The 19,422-nt window shown below is 48.6% G+C and overlaps 2 protein-coding genes across 2 annotated transcripts in view; one reads left to right on the forward strand and one right to left on the reverse strand.

Moving 5' to 3' along the window:
• Positions 1–1,428: 1,428 nt before the first annotated feature.
• Positions 1,429–2,447, reverse strand: LOC131845153 (eukaryotic translation initiation factor 6). Its single transcript, XM_059194190.1, has one exon. It carries the CDS (start codon positions 2,323–2,325, stop codon positions 1,588–1,590), a length of 738 nt encoding a protein of 245 aa, XP_059050173.1. The 5' UTR covers positions 2,326–2,447; the 3' UTR covers positions 1,429–1,587.
• Positions 2,448–2,983: 536 nt separating this feature from the next.
• The window catches only part of LOC131845149 (probable E3 ubiquitin-protein ligase MARCHF10), a 31,631-nt gene continuing 15,192 nt past the window's right edge, over positions 2,984–19,422 (forward strand). Inside the window, exons 1-6 of the mRNA XM_059194185.1 lie at positions 2,984–3,253; positions 3,902–4,015; positions 6,005–6,092; positions 7,014–7,165; positions 8,470–8,708; positions 9,324–9,544. Coding sequence (XP_059050168.1) covers positions 3,062–3,253; positions 3,902–4,015; positions 6,005–6,092; positions 7,014–7,165; positions 8,470–8,708; positions 9,324–9,544 — 1,006 coding nt within the window. The 5' untranslated portion in view covers positions 2,984–3,061. The remainder of the gene's footprint in view (positions 3,254–3,901; positions 4,016–6,004; positions 6,093–7,013; positions 7,166–8,469; positions 8,709–9,323; positions 9,545–19,422) is intronic.

The following is a 19,422-nucleotide window of genomic DNA, read 5'->3' on the forward strand; positions in this document are numbered from 1 at the left end:
CAAAGATCCTCAAACCGTACAGCCTAGTCTACGTTTAAACTTCTTCATTAGTAAAGATAATTGTACACAATGTTTATTTGTTTTACTAATTGCAACGATTTCTTATTAGTCATTAGGTATATGTTGTGTAATTATAATGAATATATTGCTTTGAGAATTAATATAGGTTGGATGTGGACATAGTCTCTCTGATCCATGGTTGAATGGCAAAAGTACGTACTTCCAGAGCAACGCATGTGGCAATTGTAGATAGATTGTTTGTGTTATAACAAATGTGTTTATAATTATTATAAATAAAGTATTATTAAGTAAGATAATTGTTTCTATTTATTTCGTGTTACCCTTACAGTTACCTACATTTTAAGGTATTATTTGACCACAAGTATGATTTTTCAGATTGCAGACCTCTTATGCAAGAGTAGATATTCAGATTTCAGTTTAATTTCTGTGTTATAAAAAATCTGCATTATTGAATACAAAAAAAATAAACTGTAATCTAAAATGTGTAAATATTACAGAATATAAATAAAGTTAATGTAAAATAAATTAATAAAGTATATTGTATATGTAATATTAAACATTTGGTAATTTCTCTATTGTAGAATTATGTGCATTAAAAAAGAAAAATTGACTGAATATCTGTTTTACATTTATGGAGATAAACACAAAATGGTGTATAAACAATCTTATTCTGAGTCAATGGAGACTTAAACATATTTGCACCAAACCTTTGCGACACATAACATTCCATCACATTCAGTAGTATCTTCATGCATCTGAAATACACACTCAATATCAAGTAAATAGGTTCTTCTTGATGCTCTTGAACCTGATTTGATTCAATCAAAAGGTTTCTTCTTCAGGATTCTTCAGGAATACTTTTTGGGTATGACTGTGGATGTACTGAAAATGATATATTTGTATATCGTTGATTAAATAGAAAAATGACATTTATCAAAATTAGAAGCTAGAATTGCCTCCTTTTAATAAGTCAATTAAATTAACCACGCCGTCTTAATCATTATCTAGATACTTTTAAAATGATATAGTGTAAATTTAAAACTTTGAATGTAAAAACTAATTAAAATAAATTTAAAAACTTTAAATGCAATACAAGACAAGACAAAAATGTACATTTTGAATACTGCCATTTTTCTATTTAACCGATGGTATATTCATGCCAGTTTCTTTAAGGGGTATGCAGTGAGTACCAAGTGCTGTTGATGTCTAAGCTTATACACATCTGTATTGCATATAATGATAGAGGTTTGAGAAATTTCTATACTTTGTAATATTATATCAACATTATTTTCCTTGGAAGTCTGGAAGTCTGTCCCTTCACAAGAGACAGTTGTATATAACTAAATCTTCACAAGCAAGGCTGACAATTTACTAGTGATAATTAAAATACATGGTAATGGTTTTAATCTATATTTATAATAAAACATTAGATCAAAGACTCATTGGTTGTCATTATGCAGTCTGTCCAACAGACGCACTTACATATTAACAATTTAAAAGTACAAGGTGCAATTAAACGACATCTTTATTATATCACATTTAGGTACAAATTTGGCCGAACCAACGTTATGACATGCTGTCAATGAGTGATGCACGCATTGTGGATGTGATCGCTGTGGGTTTAGCATCGTTTAATTTGAATACACTCTCTATAACTGAAATTTCTGTCGATGTAGTGTCCATTCCACAAAAAGCACACCAGTCATTCACCACCAGTCCTGCGCCAATGACGTCACTGCCTCTGTTCACTGTGCCCGCCACTAACGGTACTTGTAACAGCGACGACAGCTCATCCTGATCCTGTATGCTCGTTTTGGGATGCACCAAGCCGCCGCGATTGCTGAGTGCCGCGTACGTGCCAACTAGAGTGTTTCCCGCGACTGTCTGCCTGAACACTTCCACATTCAATGTGTCGGCTAGAATTTCTTCAGTGTCCCGATCCAAATCAGGATGCACAAGAGCTATGTAGTCGTTACATGTGATGACGTTACCCAGCGCACTCAAACGCTCCTCTACGCGCTGCACTTTGACGTTGTCCGGCAAACTGTTTCTAATGTGTTGCAGTTCTGTGTCTGTTGTGGACGAAGGTACCAGTAGGCCGTTTTTGTTAGCGACGGTCATGCGGCCGATGATGCGGCACCCGGCGATGCTCACATGCACTACAGGAATCGTCTCCGCCAGCTCCGCCTCGAACACGCTGTAGAAGTTCTCAGACCCACCGATAGCAACTAGGCAGTACGCGTTCGTCAATTTACTAAACACCCCTACTTCATTATTATTCTCGAATTGTACGCGAACCGCCATGATTTTATTAAAAATTCAAACCTTTATTTAATTTCCAACTATTTCACAATAATAACCAATTGATAGATAACCAAACTCTTAGGTATATCAATGAATGTTGGTTCAGCGATCAAATGACAGATTTCGTCAAATAGTCATGGGCAAATATATCATGTATTATGTATCGGGCAACACCCTATCGCAAACAATCTATTAAATATAAGCAAAATATTGAGTGAGATTTCTAATACATATGTTACTCAACATAAATGAAAATCAGCATCATTTAATATACGGTTTGGGCTAAAGAGCAATTATACTTCGTAAATTTGCATATTCATCGATACATGATTTTATATCGACATTAAATACAGACAGCACTAAAAATCTTTTAATGTCACTGTCATGTTTCTTTATGTTTGTCTCTTTCTCGTTGGCGTGCTCTTTATCTTTCCAATAAGGATAAATAAAACTAAAAAAATGTATCTGGCGTGTTGTTAGGATGCGTTCGCGTCTCTTATATTTTATTGCGTTGAAATGGGAAGATATAATTAAACTGTATATTGACAGTTTATTAAAAAACAAATAAATTCGTTAAAGTATAGATTATACAATTTATGCATATAGATTGTAAATTTTTATGTCATAAATTGACATAAAAATTTAACGTCAACTAAAATGTCGTACAAATAAAAATTTACAAAATGTATTACAAATATAAAAATATCATAATTTGTACATGAAAACAAAATGAAAAATGCGAAAATTTGTAACGCTAATTCAGCGTCTGATAGACTTCACTGATATTGAGCAGTTTCCCAGTGATGCCATACAAAACTTGAGGCAGGCAGTACTTGCCCCCGCGATCTACAGGCCCCATATACCACAAGCGTTAGAGAGCATTAATTTCAGATTTCATAGAACTTGTAGCTACACCAATATACTACGGGTAATTGAATTCTACATCTTTTTCTAGCGAAATACAAATTTATTCACGTGTATACATAGGTGCTATAGGTATGGGTGTGTTCTCAGAATATTTAATTTATGTAATTACAATGGTTCTCAAACTGGGGGCCCACCTGATGGAATATGGTATTCGTAATTAGGTAACGATCATGCTATTAAGTAAGTTACTATATCTGAGGACTAAGCTGTTTTGGCTTCCTTCTAGCTGTAACTCAGATAACAAAGCAAGCTTATTGCAGAATGCTTATTCTACTCTTTATTAAGAACGATTTGAGAAAACATATATTTAAGTATTTCTATTGATTGTCTAATACAACCTGTATGTTTCCCAACCTATTTAGTGCCACCTTAACCTTTCTAAAATTCCCCATAACATTCGTAATTTACCTATAACAACAAAAATTGGATTGTTCTTCACTTAATAAACTTAAACAGTAGGTTTTAGGAAGAAAACTCTAGGAAATTGTTAATGAAACAGTAAGTATAATTTTCAAATCGGTAAGGTTAATTGAAATTCACATTCTATATAATTTTAATAAAGAGTCTATTTTCGAATAACAATTTGCCCTCCTGTGGGACCCACTGGGAGATATGTCCAGATTTAATTAAATTTGTTTCTTTGGTACAGGAATGTAATGCTTGCGAAAGCGAAACACTGCTGATGTTCTGGGGCTGCGAACGATCAGATAGTAGGCTCACTATAAATATGACGTCATCAAGTTGTTCATCCATACATATGCCGGTAAAATTATATGAGTATCTATACTTATACATAAATAAATGTAATTCATTCATGTTTATGATTCACTAGGTGCGCTTGCGGTTTCACCTTCGTGACCTTTATAGTCTATACGTTAGTCTGATATATAAGCTATACTATTGTAAAGTTTCATTAAAATCCATTCAGATTTTGCGTAAAAGAATAACCACCAACCGTAATTAAATAATATTTTTTTTATAATTATTACTATTTATTATAATGTAATAGGGCTGATTAGAAGCTGTGGTCTTGTTACATGCGTCCTCGCGTATGTCTCTGGGCAGTGCCTGAATATCAGTGGTTTGCTGCTTGTATGCAGCAAACAATACACTGAGGTGCTGCCTTTTTGCGTATGGGCTATGCACACACTACGTTACTCATACCGTTTTTTGTTATCTGTATTGCATTTTATTTTATCTGTATATGTGTTGTGTATTGTATTTTGTTTGACTTTACTGATGTAATTGTATATCTGTTTTTATTAAAAAAAAAAAAATAGTTGAGTTTCTTGTCAGTTCTTCTCATCTCGATATCATTCCGAACTGACGGTAGATTTGACATATCATAAGAGTCTGTAATAGACCTACATGAATAAAGATATTTTGAATTTGAATTTGAATTATACAGTGTTTTGTGTGTGTGCCTTAAACGTGAATAAAAATTTTATCTATCTAATTACATCCACACTCACAATCTTTTGCGTTTGTAATACAAGACTAATCACGCAGGCTGATGAATTTGCCATCAGAGTTTGGTAAGGCGTTCAATTACAAGGAGTAATTTGAATCGTGAAGGACTGATTTATATTAATGGCTTTTATAAAACATTTTTAAGTATAGAATATGTAAATAGACGACCTCGGTGGTCTAGCGGTCTAGCACACCGTTTTACGTCCGATGGTCGCGGGTTCGATTTCTCGCACGGCATAAACATTTGTATTCATGAGTATGATTGTTTGTATCGGTCTGAATGTTTTCTATTTATATTATGTATGTATTTACGAAAAAAAATTATCTATGTATTTGTATCAGTTATTTAGTGCCCATAACACAAGATTTAGCTAGCTTAACTTGGGTCTAGATGGCGCTGTGTGAATTGTCCTGAGATTATTATTATTATTATTAAATAGTATTTTTCGAATTATTTAATGCTGCAGTTGGCCTTTAAAGCTTCATTGAACGATAGAGGGCGAGTGCAGATGGCACTCCAAACCCGCGAAGGGACTTTGGAGCGGTTGAATGCCAACTTCTGCCTAACGCATATGACTTTAGTACGAGGGCACAGCTAGGAGTTCAATCCTCAGTTCAAGCAGTCGTAATTTCGATCAATTATGAATAGGAATGGAGATCGACCGAAGTTAGAAATGAGAGATGTTACAAAGAATTACAAAGTCATGACTTCTGTACTCTTTAATTTTATTCCATTCTATTTAATGTACATTCGTCTCGTATACACTTGAAACAAATCTATGTCAAAACTGTCATCTAACTATAGCCAAAACAGTTATATATTCAATAGATTAAGCAGGGTAGTAGATATTGATTTGTTTTCCGATAGAATATCTTTAGCGAGGGCCGTGATGAGCAGGCAATTCTTTGAGTTTTAAGTATCGAATTTAATGTTACTTATATGCATTACTATTATTTAAAAATGTTTGTTTGTTAATTTCAGCATATGTTTTAATTTAGTAGATTGTTATTGTTTGATATATGATTTTATGAGTATTTATGACACAAACACGCCTCTCGTGTTAGTACTGTAATTTATTTTATATTACGTTTCTATCCGTGAAAACCTATAAGTGGCCGTTCACATTTAATTATGTTTATAACTATCTTTGTATAGCCTTAATTTTCCGAAAAATTAAATAAAAAAAATATATAAATAAAATAAAACTCCAGTTCAATCTTTGTTCGAAGTCTCCCTCTGGTTTGTGTACGTCAGTGTATAGTATTATGTTGTTTGATGCAGCCAAGTGGGAATACCCAGCGGGAGAAGGAATTGCGTACCATCGGCCAGCAGACTGATATTAGCTGCAGGTCGCTGCCGTCCTCACCTGGTGCGTAATACACGTGATATTTTGTGAGGGTTTTTATAGTTTTACCTACCATAGATAGGAGGATTCCTTTTAGGATGATAATGGAATGGTGCTCCCGCCTGCGCTATCGGTATACGCTGGCGTGGCACCAGTCAGGTGTCAGGTTAGCCCATCGTGACATATTCACCAGGAATTTATCCCGATGGTTTCCAGGGGGAACCGCGTGGAGGTCAACCTGACATGTTACATTGCTAGCAATGGGCTCCACCAGTCCAGTCATTGACTTATGGCTTGACTGGTCTGCTCTTATCACTACGACTGATTTAGTAAAGTGAAGTGAAGTGAAGTGAAGTGAAGTGAAGTGAAGTGAAGTGAAGTGAAGTGAAGTGAAGTGAAGTGAAGTGAAGTGAAGTGAAGTGAAGTGAAGTGAAGTGAAGTGAAGTGAAGTGAAGTGAAGTGAAGTGAAGTGAAGTGAAGTGAAGTGAAGCGAAGCGAAGCGAAGCGAAGCGAAGCGAAGCGAAGTGAAGTGAAGTGAAGTGAAGCGAAGCGAAGCGAAGCGAAGTGAAGTGAAGTGAAGTGAAGTGCAGTGAAGTGAAGTGAAGTGAAGTGAAGTGAAGTGAAGTGAAGTGAAGTGAAGTGAAGTGAAGTGAAGTGAAGTGAAGTGAAGTGAAGTGAAGTGAAGTGAAGTGAAGTGAAGTGAAGTGAAGTGAAGTGAAGTGAAGTGAAGTGAAGTGAAGTGAAGTGAAGTGAAGTGAAGTGAAGTGAAGTGAAGTGAAGTGAAGTGAAGTGAAGTGAAGTATAGGTATTTATATAGGTGTCTATGTCTAACATTAAATGAAAATCCCGTGCATGAACAACTGTGATTCAAGTAATCGTTTAGTGAGTAATAGGCTTTGCTCAGTAAATATAATCAAAAAATAGTAAGTCACAATTTGTTATCAGTGAGCACACCAGAGTCTGAGGAGCAGCGTATGCTGCGTGCCCGTATAGCTGACTCCTTGACGTTCTCATCGCCGGCGTCCTCGCTGCTGCAGCCCGCAGGTCGCTCCATGTCCATATTAGGCTCTGTATGCGCACTGCTGCTCAACAAACAAGTGGGTTTCTTTCATTTTAAATATAATTGGACAATTAACACAGCGCCATCTAGTGTCACCATAAGTAGAACTTGTGTTATGAGTACTAGACGAATAAAATTGGAGTGTCTGTTTGTAATATTGAAATAACCGTTTTTTACTACACGCATATGAATATATACGGTACATATACCAAAATAACATTTTTTATCATTTTTGTCTGTCTGTCTGTCTGTCTGTCTGTCGGTTTGTTTGTTCCGGCTAATCTCTGAAATGGCTGGACCGATTTTAACAGGACCTTTTTTTGGCAGGTAGCTGATGTAATCAGGAGTAACTTAGGCTACTTTTATTTTAGAACAATAATGTTAAATTCCACGCGGTCGAAGTCGCGGGGGTCAGCTAGTGTAATATATATTTATATTACGTACTAGCTCTACCCGCGGTTTTTACCGCATAAATTTTATAGCCTATGTCGTTAATCTGATGTATAAACTATATTATTGTAAAGTTTCATTAAAATGCGTCCAGTAGTTTTTGCGTGAAAGAGTAACAAACATCCATCCATCCATCCATCTAAACATCAACACACACACTTTCGTGTGTATAATGTTAGCATTAAGTCAGTTCGCTTACAGTGGCACTAGCTGTCAGGGCAAACGTTGTGTTACCTTAAAATAAAAAAAAAATGTAGGGGTGGACTACCCCTAACATTTAGGGGGATGAAAAATAGATGTTGGCCTATTCTCAGACCTACTCAATACGCTCACAAAATTTCATGAGAATCGGTCAAGCTGTTTCGGAGGAGTATGGGAACGAAAACTGTGACACGAGAATTTTATATATAAGATATATAACAATCAGAACAGCACCATATAACTTACGTCATCATGTAACGCTGTGATAGGGATTGTTAATAATATGGACTATTGTACCAGGCCAGGTTGACCTTCACAGGGTTACCCCTGGAAAACATCTCGAAAAATTCTCAATGAATTTGTCATTTTGGGCTTACTTTTTTTTACGTGGGGGAATTCCTTTATGGAGACCCGGCCGTCTTAGGGGTTGGACGGACGGGTACTGTGAGATTCCTACTCACCAAAAACGCCACGGCATTCCTCCTCGCCGCCAGTGCCGGGGTCGCGGGATCGAGTTCGCAATCCACCGTGACCCCAGCGGCGGTTTCCCGCAAACGAGTTCTACTTAACGCGTGGGGGAACTCTTCCCAGTTCCCCTGCCTCCGCCCACAGGGCAAGTCAAGTTTATTCAAACCCTCAGTTTATTCGAAAATACAAATCTATTGTTATATCCATTTCTCTTCCACTCAGGGCTCGTCAAGAGGTGTCGCTCCGAAAGAGGTGTTAAGTTTTAGCGCTAGCATTCACTCAGACAACATTTGCCGGATTTGCTTCGGCGGTGAGTCTGCAGAACGGCTGGTGCGGCCGTGTTCCTGCCGAGGTACCATCGCTGCCGTTCACCGCTCGTGTTTAGAGCGGTGGCTGCTCCAAGCTGCCACGTCATACTGCGAGCTGTGTCGGCACCACTACATCGTCACCAGGAGTCACAAGTGAGTGCTATAATGTTTGGTGGACGTCGTTGATTTTAATACTATTATATCTGCCAAGTTTTTTAAACTGTTCATTTGATAGATGGTATAAGGTAGTGAAATTACAGAGTATAGAGATATGATATGGAATGGCAAACATTGGGGCTACCACGGGCCACTTGTTCGTTTATTTAGAAATTTAGATGAACGATGGTTTGCAAAAAAAATGTTGTTGTTCCATTTTTTTTTGTAAGGGATGATAATGGAATGGTACACGGGCTTGCGCCACTGGCAGGGCACCAGTGGAGTATAGCAGATAACAGAATGAGCGTAAAGTCAGGTCAGTTTGCCCATGGTGGCGAATTTACTAGAATTTAACTACAATGGTTGACTACCGCGTGAAGGTCTACATGACTAACAAGAAGTACGATTAACAATGCCCCCCGCCCTCTCCCCCTCTCATTCCATAATTATCTTTACAATTAATATGCAAACTGTATTGTCATGAGGACTAGTAGATCAGGAATTGTTAGACGTGACGGGAAGGTGCTGCGTAGTGCCGTATGCAGGTGGTTGTGGCATGGCACGTGCACTGTGTGGTCGTGGTGATGATGATGGTGATGGTGGTGGTCACAGGTGGTCGTGGGTGCGCTCGGTGGCGGAGTGGGCGGTGTCGGGGCGCGGCGCAGCGCTGGCAGCAGACGTATGGCGCGGGGCAGCGCTGGGCGCAGCCAGCGTGCTCGGCACTGCACGTGCGCTGCACGCGTGCGACGCCGTGCTGCAGGCCGGAGCACGACGCGGAGGCAGCGCAGCGCTTGCTGCCAACCTGTTCTCTTCATTGCTCATCGGAGTAATTGGTGAGTGCTCATCAAAGATTGAATACAGACAGAGTTAGCAAGTACATGTTGTTTGCATGTCTATTTAGTCCCAAAATTAGACATTATATCGAAATGATATCCAATAAAGCACTTATTGGATATCATTTCGATTCGAAACTATTATTCGAACATTGTCAATGTACATAGAGTGACATGATTCGGTTTAATATAAATTTATTTCGTCAATCTATGTGTGCCCATTCTGAGCTTTGATATGTGAAAAAGAAAGGAAGATATCTCTTGCCTATTGCCTAATGGACATAGCGTTACCCATACAACACAGTGCAGTGTTGCTGCAAGTTCTGGCATGTATTGTAGATATCTTGTTGCCTATTGTTTCTTATTTGGTAAACTCAAAAAATACCAAACCGATTTTATTAATTCTTTCAATTCTGCCCGTAAATTGGGGCAATGAGACAGTTGCCAATAATATTATTACCTGGACATATTATCGAATATCCACATCCAATCCCATCCGTCCTATCGGCTCCCATCGATGGTTTGGGATATTCAATAGAATAGAATAGAAAATCATTTATTCAAATAAACTTAGTTAGGCACTTTTGAACAGTGATAACAATTTGTTTTTTTATTTTCCACCCCTGCGGATATAATATAATATGTCCAGGTATCCAATCCAATCCAATCCAATCCAATCCAATCCAATCCAATCCAATCCAATCCAATCCAATCCAATCCAATCCAATCCAATCCAATCCAATCCAATCCAATCCAATCCAATCCAATCCAATCCAATCCAATCCAATCCAATCCAATCCAATCCAATCCAATCCAATCCAATCCAATCCAATCCAATCCAATCCAATCCAATCCAATCCAATCCAATCCAATCCAATCCAATCCAATCCAATCCAATCCAATCCAATCCAATCCAATCCAATCCAATCCAATCCAATCCAATCCAATCCAATCCAATCCAATCCAATCCAATCCAATCCAATCCAATCCAATCCAATCCAATCCAATCCAATCCAATCCAATCCAATCCAATCCAATCCAATCCAATCCAATCCAATCCAATCCAATCCAATCCAATCCAATCCAATCCAATCCAATCCAATCCAATCCAATCCAATCCAATCCAATCCAATCCAATCCAATCCAATCCAATCCAATCCAATCCAATCCAATCCAATCCAATCCAATCCAATCCAATCCAATCCAATCCAATCCAATCCAATCCAATCCAATCCAATCCAATCCAATCCAATCCAATCCAATCCAATCCAATCCAATCCAATCCAATCCAATCCAATCCAATCCAATCCAATCCAATCCAATCCAATCCAATCCAATCCAATCCAAACCAATCCAATCCAATCCAATCCAATCCAATCCAATCCAATCCAATCCAATCCAATCCAATCCAATCCAATCCAATCCAATCCATTCCAATCCAATCCAATCCAATCCAATCCAATCCAATCCAATCCAATCCAATCCAATCCAATCCAATCCAATCCAATCCAATCCAATCCAATCCAATCCAATCCAATCCAATCCAATCCAATCCAACCCAACCCAACCCTTTTTTTTTTTTTTTTTTTTACAAGGGGAAATCCATCATGGAGACCCGCACGCCCCGGGGGAAGCGTGGGGGTACTGCCGGACTCCTACCGGCTAAAACCCCTTGGTGTCCTCCGAGCGCTTTGGTGCCGGGGTTACGGGATCATGATGATATTCAACCGTAGACCCCGGCAGCGCGGGCTCTTCAGCCCAACTCCTGAGTGGCGCGCGCGGACACCACGCGCGCCAACTCCTGGCCTCATTCCGTCTTAGGTGACAGCCGACGCCCCCGCATCGGCTGCCGCGAGGCCCGTGGTGGGAGGTGACGGGCCGGACTCGGCCTCCATCGCCTCCACTCTCGCCGCCTGTTTGGGCGGACGGCACCCCTTGGTGCTGCCCATCCTGTGGTCCGCCTTCTTCTTGGCCGCTGCACAGTATGGGCAGTGCGGCGAAGGGGCGGTGCACGATGCGGCCTTATGGCCGTCTTGACCGCAGCGGAAACAGACTCCGCCGCGGTCCTCCTTGGCGGTGCACCGCTGGCCCACGTGACCCGTGAGCAGGCAGCGGTAGCACCGCATCGGCCGGGGGTCTAAGGACCGCACCCGCGCCATCGTCCACCCCACTTTGAGACGGCCGGCGTCGACCAGCCGCTTCACAGTCCCGACCGGGCATCGGGCCCAAACCGAACCGCTCCCTGAGGGAGAGCGCCGGATCTCCCCCGTTTTCACGGAGGCCTCGGCGCAGTCTCCCTCTCGCGTTATGGCTGCCACCACGTCAGCTACGGTTGTAGCGTCGTCCAGGTCCAGTATGCGGATTTCCGCGCACTTTACTGGCCTGGTTACGCCGACTACTCCTGCCGGTAGGACCTCGGCAAGTTTCGCGGCGAGGGCATCTGCCTTTCCGCCGCTCTCCTCCACTGGGCCCGGCACCTCGAGGATACGGGACCCCGTTACTCCCAGCCTGAAGCCCAGCTCGGTGATTCCGAGGGCCCCCAACTGGATCTTCTGTTGGGCCTCTCGAAGCACCGAGCTGTAGCTAGTTCCCGCCTCCGCAGCTCCCGGCTTTAGTGTTAACACTATCGCCGAGGAGCGCGGTGGGCGGAACTGCCTCCTGCGTGCCTTCTTCCGGGCGTCCTCACTTTGGGCCTCCTTCTGGGATGGTCCCGTCCCTCCAGTGGGCATCTGGGTGGCTGGGGCCGACTCCTTGCCCTTCGCCCCCCTGGCGCGATTCCCACGACGGACGACCGTCGTCCACTGCTCCTGTGTCGAGGGCGGCGGCTGAGAGGCGCTCACCCCTGCTCTGCTAGTACTGGCTACAGGGGCCGTACTTGCTCCTCCTTTCTTGGCTGCCCCAGGTGTTCGGGGTGCAGCCGTTGTCTTTCTAGGCGGCGGTTGATGTGGCCTGCCCACGAGCTCCTCTATCCTCTCAAACCGGGCATTAAAAATGTCCCCGATTTGACGGACTATTCTTGCCTCGGCGCTCTCGGTGATGGGTGGCGTTTCGCTCGACCCAACACTTTGAGCGCCGGATGTCACGTCCATGGCCGCACTTTGTGACTGGTTCGCCAGCGCGGCTTTGGCTGCCGCCAATTCGCTTTGCGCCTTGGACAACGCCAAGCGGTCCTCCGAACTCTTTTTCAGTAACTCCTGGAAGGAGTTGCGGGTTGCGGCAATCTCGCGCTCCCACTCCGCCCTCTCCGCCTTGAGCATCGCCAGTTCGTCTGAGCTCTGGGCGGCAGACCCCATGGTCTTCCTTTTCAGGTCCCTCAGTTCCACGTAATACTTGGCGGACTCTTCCCTCATTGCGGTCATCATCTCCCGCATGTCCGCCAAGTCACGCGACAACCGAGAATTCTCCCGGCGCAAAGCTGCGCACTCGGTTGTCGAGGTCCGACCCTCCAGTGATTCGGACGCCGCGCGGATGGTAGCGATGGCGTCCTTAATCTCCTTTACGACAGTGCCCTTCAAGTGGCCGGACTTCCTCACGGCATCTAATACCTTGAGGGCACTCTCCTGTATATCCGATACCAACACGTCGGCGCGCTGCGCATCCTCAGCTGAGGGTCTGCGGGTGGTAGGGCGCGCCGGCGGTTTCGGAGCACTCGCCTTCTTAGTTGGGGCTGCTGCCTCCATTTCATATCCCGTCTAGTGGCGGCGGCCAAATCAGCCTTCGCCTGTTCCAAATCCGAGTATGTGTCAATCTGTGACGGCCTCTGTTTAGGCCTTGGAGTCGCGACCACTTCCACGACCTCCACCTCCTTATCGAATTCCAAGTCCGAGTCTTGCCTACCTCTACTAATCTTCTTTTGCGCAGCGAAGCCCTAGATGTGCTGGGCTCGCTTCCTCCTGCAGCGCCATCCTCAGAATACAGTGAGAGCGACGAGTCGGAGCGCTCCATGTAGTACTCCGCCTCGTCACACTCACTCCTAGTCCTCCTATCCAGCTCAACGTCCCTCAGTAAAACCACCATTGCCTCTCTTCCACTTCGAGCATCACCCCCTACTCTGGCCTCAGTTGCCCCCTCCAGATACATGGGGCTGACCGCCCCCGGCTTGCCCGGTGCGACGGTGGAGGATTCTCCACCCGATTTCCGGGTGGTACCTCCCTGGAGTATTAGTTTTTTACTTTCGGCCATCATCTTTTGTTCCTTTTTTACCCGGCGGTGCCCACGCGGCTCCGCCGGGTCCCGCGGTCCCGCACCGGCGGGGGACGAGCCACGCCCGCCGGCGCCACCACACACAGTCCGCCGCGACACACCGACCCGCCGAGCGGCACCGAGCGGCCCCGCGGGCACCGAGCGGCCCCGCGGCGACACCGAGGCGCCACCGAGGCGGCACCGGCCGCGCCGCGACAGTCCGTCTCGCATAGCAACAGGGCACCGCCTCGCTGTTGCTATACGACTCACCTCTAGTCCGTTTACTGCGCGGAGGCGGGGGCAAGCCACACCCGCAGTCCACACAGAAAGGTCCACTCCGATAGCAACAGGGGCCGCCTGCCCGCTGTTGCTATAGTGTCACTGTCACTTCGCACAAAGTCACTTTTTCAGTCACACGGTGTGCCATCTGACAGGGTCACAGACACGATAGGTCGCTTTCCAGTTTGTTGCTTGTTGAGTCTACCGTTGGTCGTGTGATCCTCTGTGAGACTCCGGTTCGCCGTCGAGTCTCCAGAGTGAGCCCCGCAACTGGTGCCCACTTGCGCAAATTGTCGAGAGCGATACAGTGCGTAATCCAACTACACAAAGTGTACTTTGTTTAGTGAGAGAACGCGCTAGGATTGTAGACCGAATTTGTTGGTGCAAATTCGTCGCTGCAATCCAACTGCGATTGTCACCAAAGTGACTGCTGCCCTTCAGGGCCACAACCCACCTTCTTCTTAGAAGGTTCGCAGTGGGGTTCCAACCCCCACACAACCCTCTCCAATCCCGCAGGTGTCGCCTCACGGGGAGGACAAGTGCACCTGCGTTAGATTGGTTAGGGCGCGGCCTGGATTTTTCAGGTCGTGTCGTGTCCCCAACGCAGGAGCAGACCCAAGAGCATGTCCCAACGGGGAAAAGCCCCTAGGAAACCCCCCGATAGGGGTAACCCACGCACAGTAGTGCGTCGGGAGCTCTCGGACCCGACCAAGCTCGTCCCCACCACCGAGTTGGGGACATTCCACGCTCGCCCGGGAACCAAAGGTACCCCCCTGCCCTCGCGGGAAGCGGCAATGATGCCGCCGACCGGGAACAAGGCGGGGGGGTAACGGGAGCACAACCTGGCCCCTCGAAAAGGCGCACGCCGCCGTCGCCGTCGTCGCCGGCTCGAGGTGACAAGAGGAGGGACATGGAGGAGTCCCCCCGTCCGACATCGACCTAGAGAGGTCGCCTCCGAGGCCCCAGTTCCGTCTGGTGGACAGGAGCAACCAGCCCCTCCCCCAGACAGGTGCAATGCGGCGATCGCCGCTGCTGCCCCCGCGCTCATCTTCTCCCTCATCTGGAAGCGGGGAAGAAGAGACAGACGGGTGCTACTACGGCGACGCCCACTCGTCACCGCAGTCCCCTGTCCCCACACCCCGCGCCTCGCCCCGCGCCTCACCCCGCTCGTTCACATTGAACCGGGGTGACTTTGACGTAACGTCATACGCGGGCATTGCCAGTGACCCGACAATGGAGTCAGTCCCGCCGCCCGTCCCCTCACCAAGGACGAGGACTCCTTCGTCGTTTGCGGCGATAGCAGCAGGACCGTCGTCCTCAACCGCCACACCGGCGGCAGCACCGGTCGTGCCAGCCCCCCCCCCCCCAACTCTCGGGAAGCGAAGGGCCAGCCACTGCGGCGGCTAAATATCCGCCTATAGTGGCTGAGAGGTTGCCGAACTGGACCCGCCACTTTGCGAATCTGGCGAGAGTCCTGGGCGAGGCACCCAACGCCCGCCCCTTCAGCACGGGATTCCGATTTCTCCCTAAGTCGGATGCGGAATTCCGTGCTATACAAAAGTACCTGGTGGAGGCTAGCGAGAGGGACCCCACCATAAGCTGGTACTACTACAGCTTGGCCTCGGAGCTACCGACCAAGGTAGCCATAAGGGGCCTCCCAGCGGACACCCCAATTGATAGCATAGTGGAGGCCCTGGAGCACAGGGGGTTCGGCGTGCGTTTGGTGCGCGGCATTCCGGCGCGCCGCGGCCGACCCGGATGCATATTCCACGCACAGCTGGACCCCATGGCGAAAGAGGAGCTCGCTCGGCTATATGCCGTCACAGAGCTCCTCTGCATGCGAGGTGTGGTCATCGAGGCGTGGAAGCCGGCATCGGTGCTCGCGCAATGCCACCGATGCCAGGCGTTCGGGCACGCCTCGACAAATTGCCACCGTCCACTCAAATGCGTCCGCTGCGCGGGTGACCACCTGGCAGCGGACTGCGACCGCCCGCGGGACCACAAACCGACCTGCGCCAACTGTGCCAAGCCGCACACTGCCAATGACCGCAAGTGTGCGGTCTACAAAAGAGAGGCCAGGCAGAGGGGTATCAAACCCCGCCCCCCGCTCCCCCAGACGAATACAATTGTGCCTAGGGCGCAACAGCGGCGCGGCAAGCCCTCCGCGAAACCGCGCACATTTGTCGCCCAGGCCCCCCCTCCCGTTATTACGGTCGAGGAAGCCACAGACGCCAACCTAATGGCGCCGGCAAACGAACCGACGCAACGCGGCGTCGGAGCCGGCACCAAGAAGCGTCGCCGCCGTAGGCGTGGTAAGAAGAGGACCGGGGATGAGCCTGTCTTGGCATCGACGCCGGTCCCTTCCCACCGCATCCCAGAGGCGGACAAAGCGCCTCCCCCCCCACCCGCACCCACGGTACAAACAAGGGGCCCGCGAGCTGCACCGCGCCGCCGTCAGGCGGCGCTACCGGCACAAACAGTGCCGACAGTAGCCGCCGATTCGCGAGCGGTGGACGCGCGAAATGCGCCCCCCGCACCCTCTGTGACGCGACCGGCACGTAGAGTGCCTGCGCCCGCGCCCAACACACAAGCGCCCGTCAACAGTGCATTAGATATGCTTATTAGCCTGTTGACGGAGCTGCTGCTCGCGCTCGCAGCCGGCGTGGACATAAAGTCGGCGGCGACAAAAGGATTGGCCAAAATAAACCAATACACGAATGGCCAGTAGGGAGCTACGCATCGTGTATTGGAACCCCGGGGGAGTGAGAGACAAGATCCAGGACCTCCGTCTCCTAGCTCACACCCAGGACGTACACATTATACTCCTGGGTGAAACGAAGCTGACAGAAAAGGAGACGTTGAGGGTGCCTAATTACCACGTGTACAGACGCGACGAAAGGTCACCGGCGGGCAAGGGGTACCGCGGCACAGCGGTACTAGTCCGCCGCGACGTAGTACACGTGGAATTAGAGCGCCCCGAGTTCCGCGTCATGCGCACCATAGGCGTGCGCATCAATGTCGACGGCGCGGAACTGAAGGTCCTGGCAGCGTATCGCCCCCCGGTGCCTGAATTTTGCCCCTCCGATATCCGGAACGTACTGGATGGGAGGAGCCCTACCCTGCTAATGGGCGACCTCAACGCGAAACACACGGCTTGGGGTTCCCGTCTTGTTTCGCGGGTAGGTCGAAGGCTCCTCCAGGATTCCCAAATCCACGGGTACGAGGTGTTGGGCCCTGCACACCCCACCCACGTACCCACGAACCCGAGACACAACCCAGACGTTCTGGATATAGCCCTGGTACAGGCTGTGCCCTGCCCGGTGACATTGGAGGTGCTGTACGACCTCGATACGCAGCACCTCCCTGTCCTAGCCACGCTTGACCTCTCCACCACCACCACATCGACGAGACCGTCGAGGCGGCGGATGGATTGGCGCGTTTTTCGCGCAGAACTGGAGCACTTGCACCTCGACGGCGACCTATCAACGCCCGAGGGCATAGAGGCCGCCTCCGTCTTCATGACGGAGCGAATTCGCTCCGCCACTGAGGCGGCCACTACCACCGTAAACGTGGCTTCTCGCCGTCGAGAGGAGCTGCCATACCATCTGCGCGAAAAACTGGCGCGAAAGAGAGATCTCCGCCGCCTATGGGCTCGCACCCGCTGCCCGCGGGTCAAGCGTGAGCTCAACTGCCTGGCTGCGGAGCTGTCGGAAGGGATGCGGGACTGGCGTGGCTCCTCCTGGGAGGCCGTCATCTCCCGGGCGGACGAACACGCCACCACCCTGCACGCACTCAACCGACAGCTCACCAACGCACGACCCCCCGTCTGCCCGTTGCTGGACGAGACGGGCAGACGTTGTTACGCAGCTCAGGACCGGGCAGAAATCCTGGCACAGCACCTGGAGAGGCAATTTACGGCCAATCCCGTCGCCGCCGACGCACCACGCACTGTCGTCGAGCACCACGAGCGAGTCGTACGTCGCGTATGCGAGTTCCGTACCGCTCCGTCGCCGGACGTAAACGAGGTGAGCTTCGTTTCGCCCGGCGAGGTAAGGCGGCTCGTCAGCCGCCTGCCGAAGCGCAAAGCGCCCGGAGCGGACGGGATCAGCACCGCAGCGCTCGCACAGCTGCCCCGTAGAGCCCTAGTATGTCTAGTGAGGCTCTACAACGGCATACTCCGGACCGGCCACTTCCCCAACAGCTGGAAGTTGGGTAGAGTCATAGTCCTCCCGAAAGCCGGCAAGGACAAACGTCTGCCGGCAAGCTACCGGCCCATCACTCTGCTCTCGCATGTAGCAAAGTCGTTCGAGCGCCTTCTGCTCCGCCGCTTGAAACCGACCCTGTCGCCTCGCGACGAACAGTTCGGTTTCAGAGGCGGACACTCGACGACTTTGCAGCTGACGCGCGTGCTCCACCACATGGCTGTCGAGCACAACCGCGGCCACTACACGGTCGGCGTATTTCTCGATATAGAGAAGGCGTTCGACCGTGTGTGGCACGACGGTTTGGTGTCGAAATTGCTCGACACCAACACGCCGTCAGCATACGTGCGAGTAGTGGACGCTTTCCTCTCGGGCCGGAGCTTTTACGTTTCGGTCGAGAACTGTGACTCTACCACACGCCCAATCGCCGCCGGAGTCCCGCAGGGCAGCTGCATCTCGCCAGCGCTCTACGCGACGTACACAGACGACATCCCCACCTTGAGGGATGAGCTCCGAGAGGGAGAGAGGGATGTCGTCCTCGCTCTATTTGCCGACGACAGTGCCTTCCTCACGTCGTCTCGCCGAGCCTACGCAGCCGCTCGCAAAATGCAGCGGCTGTTGGACCTGCTCCCCGAGTGGCTGGATAAGTGGCGTACCACCGTTAACGTGGGTAAAACGGTGGCGCTGCTTACCCGCCCCGGGGGCAAATATCCGCCGCCCCTCGTTTTGAGAGGCCAGCCCATCCAGTGGGAACGCACAGTGCGTTACCTAGGGGTGGAAATCGACCGGTCGCTGCGTATGACGCCGCAGGTAGACCGGGCCGTTACCCAAGCCAAGGCTGCGCGCGCTATGCTGCGACCGGTCTTGCAATCCAGGCTGCAGCTGCGGACGAAGGTAGGCATTTATAAGACCTACATTCGTTCGCGGCTCACATATGCCGCCCCCGCATGGTACGCACTGTGCTCGGCCTCACAGCGGCGGAGACTGCAGGTCCAACAGAACGCCGCCCTCCGTCTGTGCACAAATGCCGGACGGTACGTCCGTAATGACGTGATCGCCCGAGACCTCAAGGTCCCATCGGTGGAGCAGTTCGTCGTCCGGTTGACGCGCGCGATGTTCTCGCGCGCGGACAGCGGGCGCGAAGCGCACCTGCGCGACCTCGCCCCTCTCCACGCGCGCCCACCGGACGCCACTCGCGCGCTCCCGCGCGACTTA

This window comes from Achroia grisella, unplaced genomic scaffold (assembly GCF_030625045.1).
Source record: "Achroia grisella isolate CSIRO2021 unplaced genomic scaffold, CSIRO_AGI_Agris_v1 utg454, whole genome shotgun sequence".
In the NCBI taxonomy this organism is placed as follows: Eukaryota; Metazoa; Arthropoda; class Insecta; order Lepidoptera; family Pyralidae; genus Achroia; species Achroia grisella.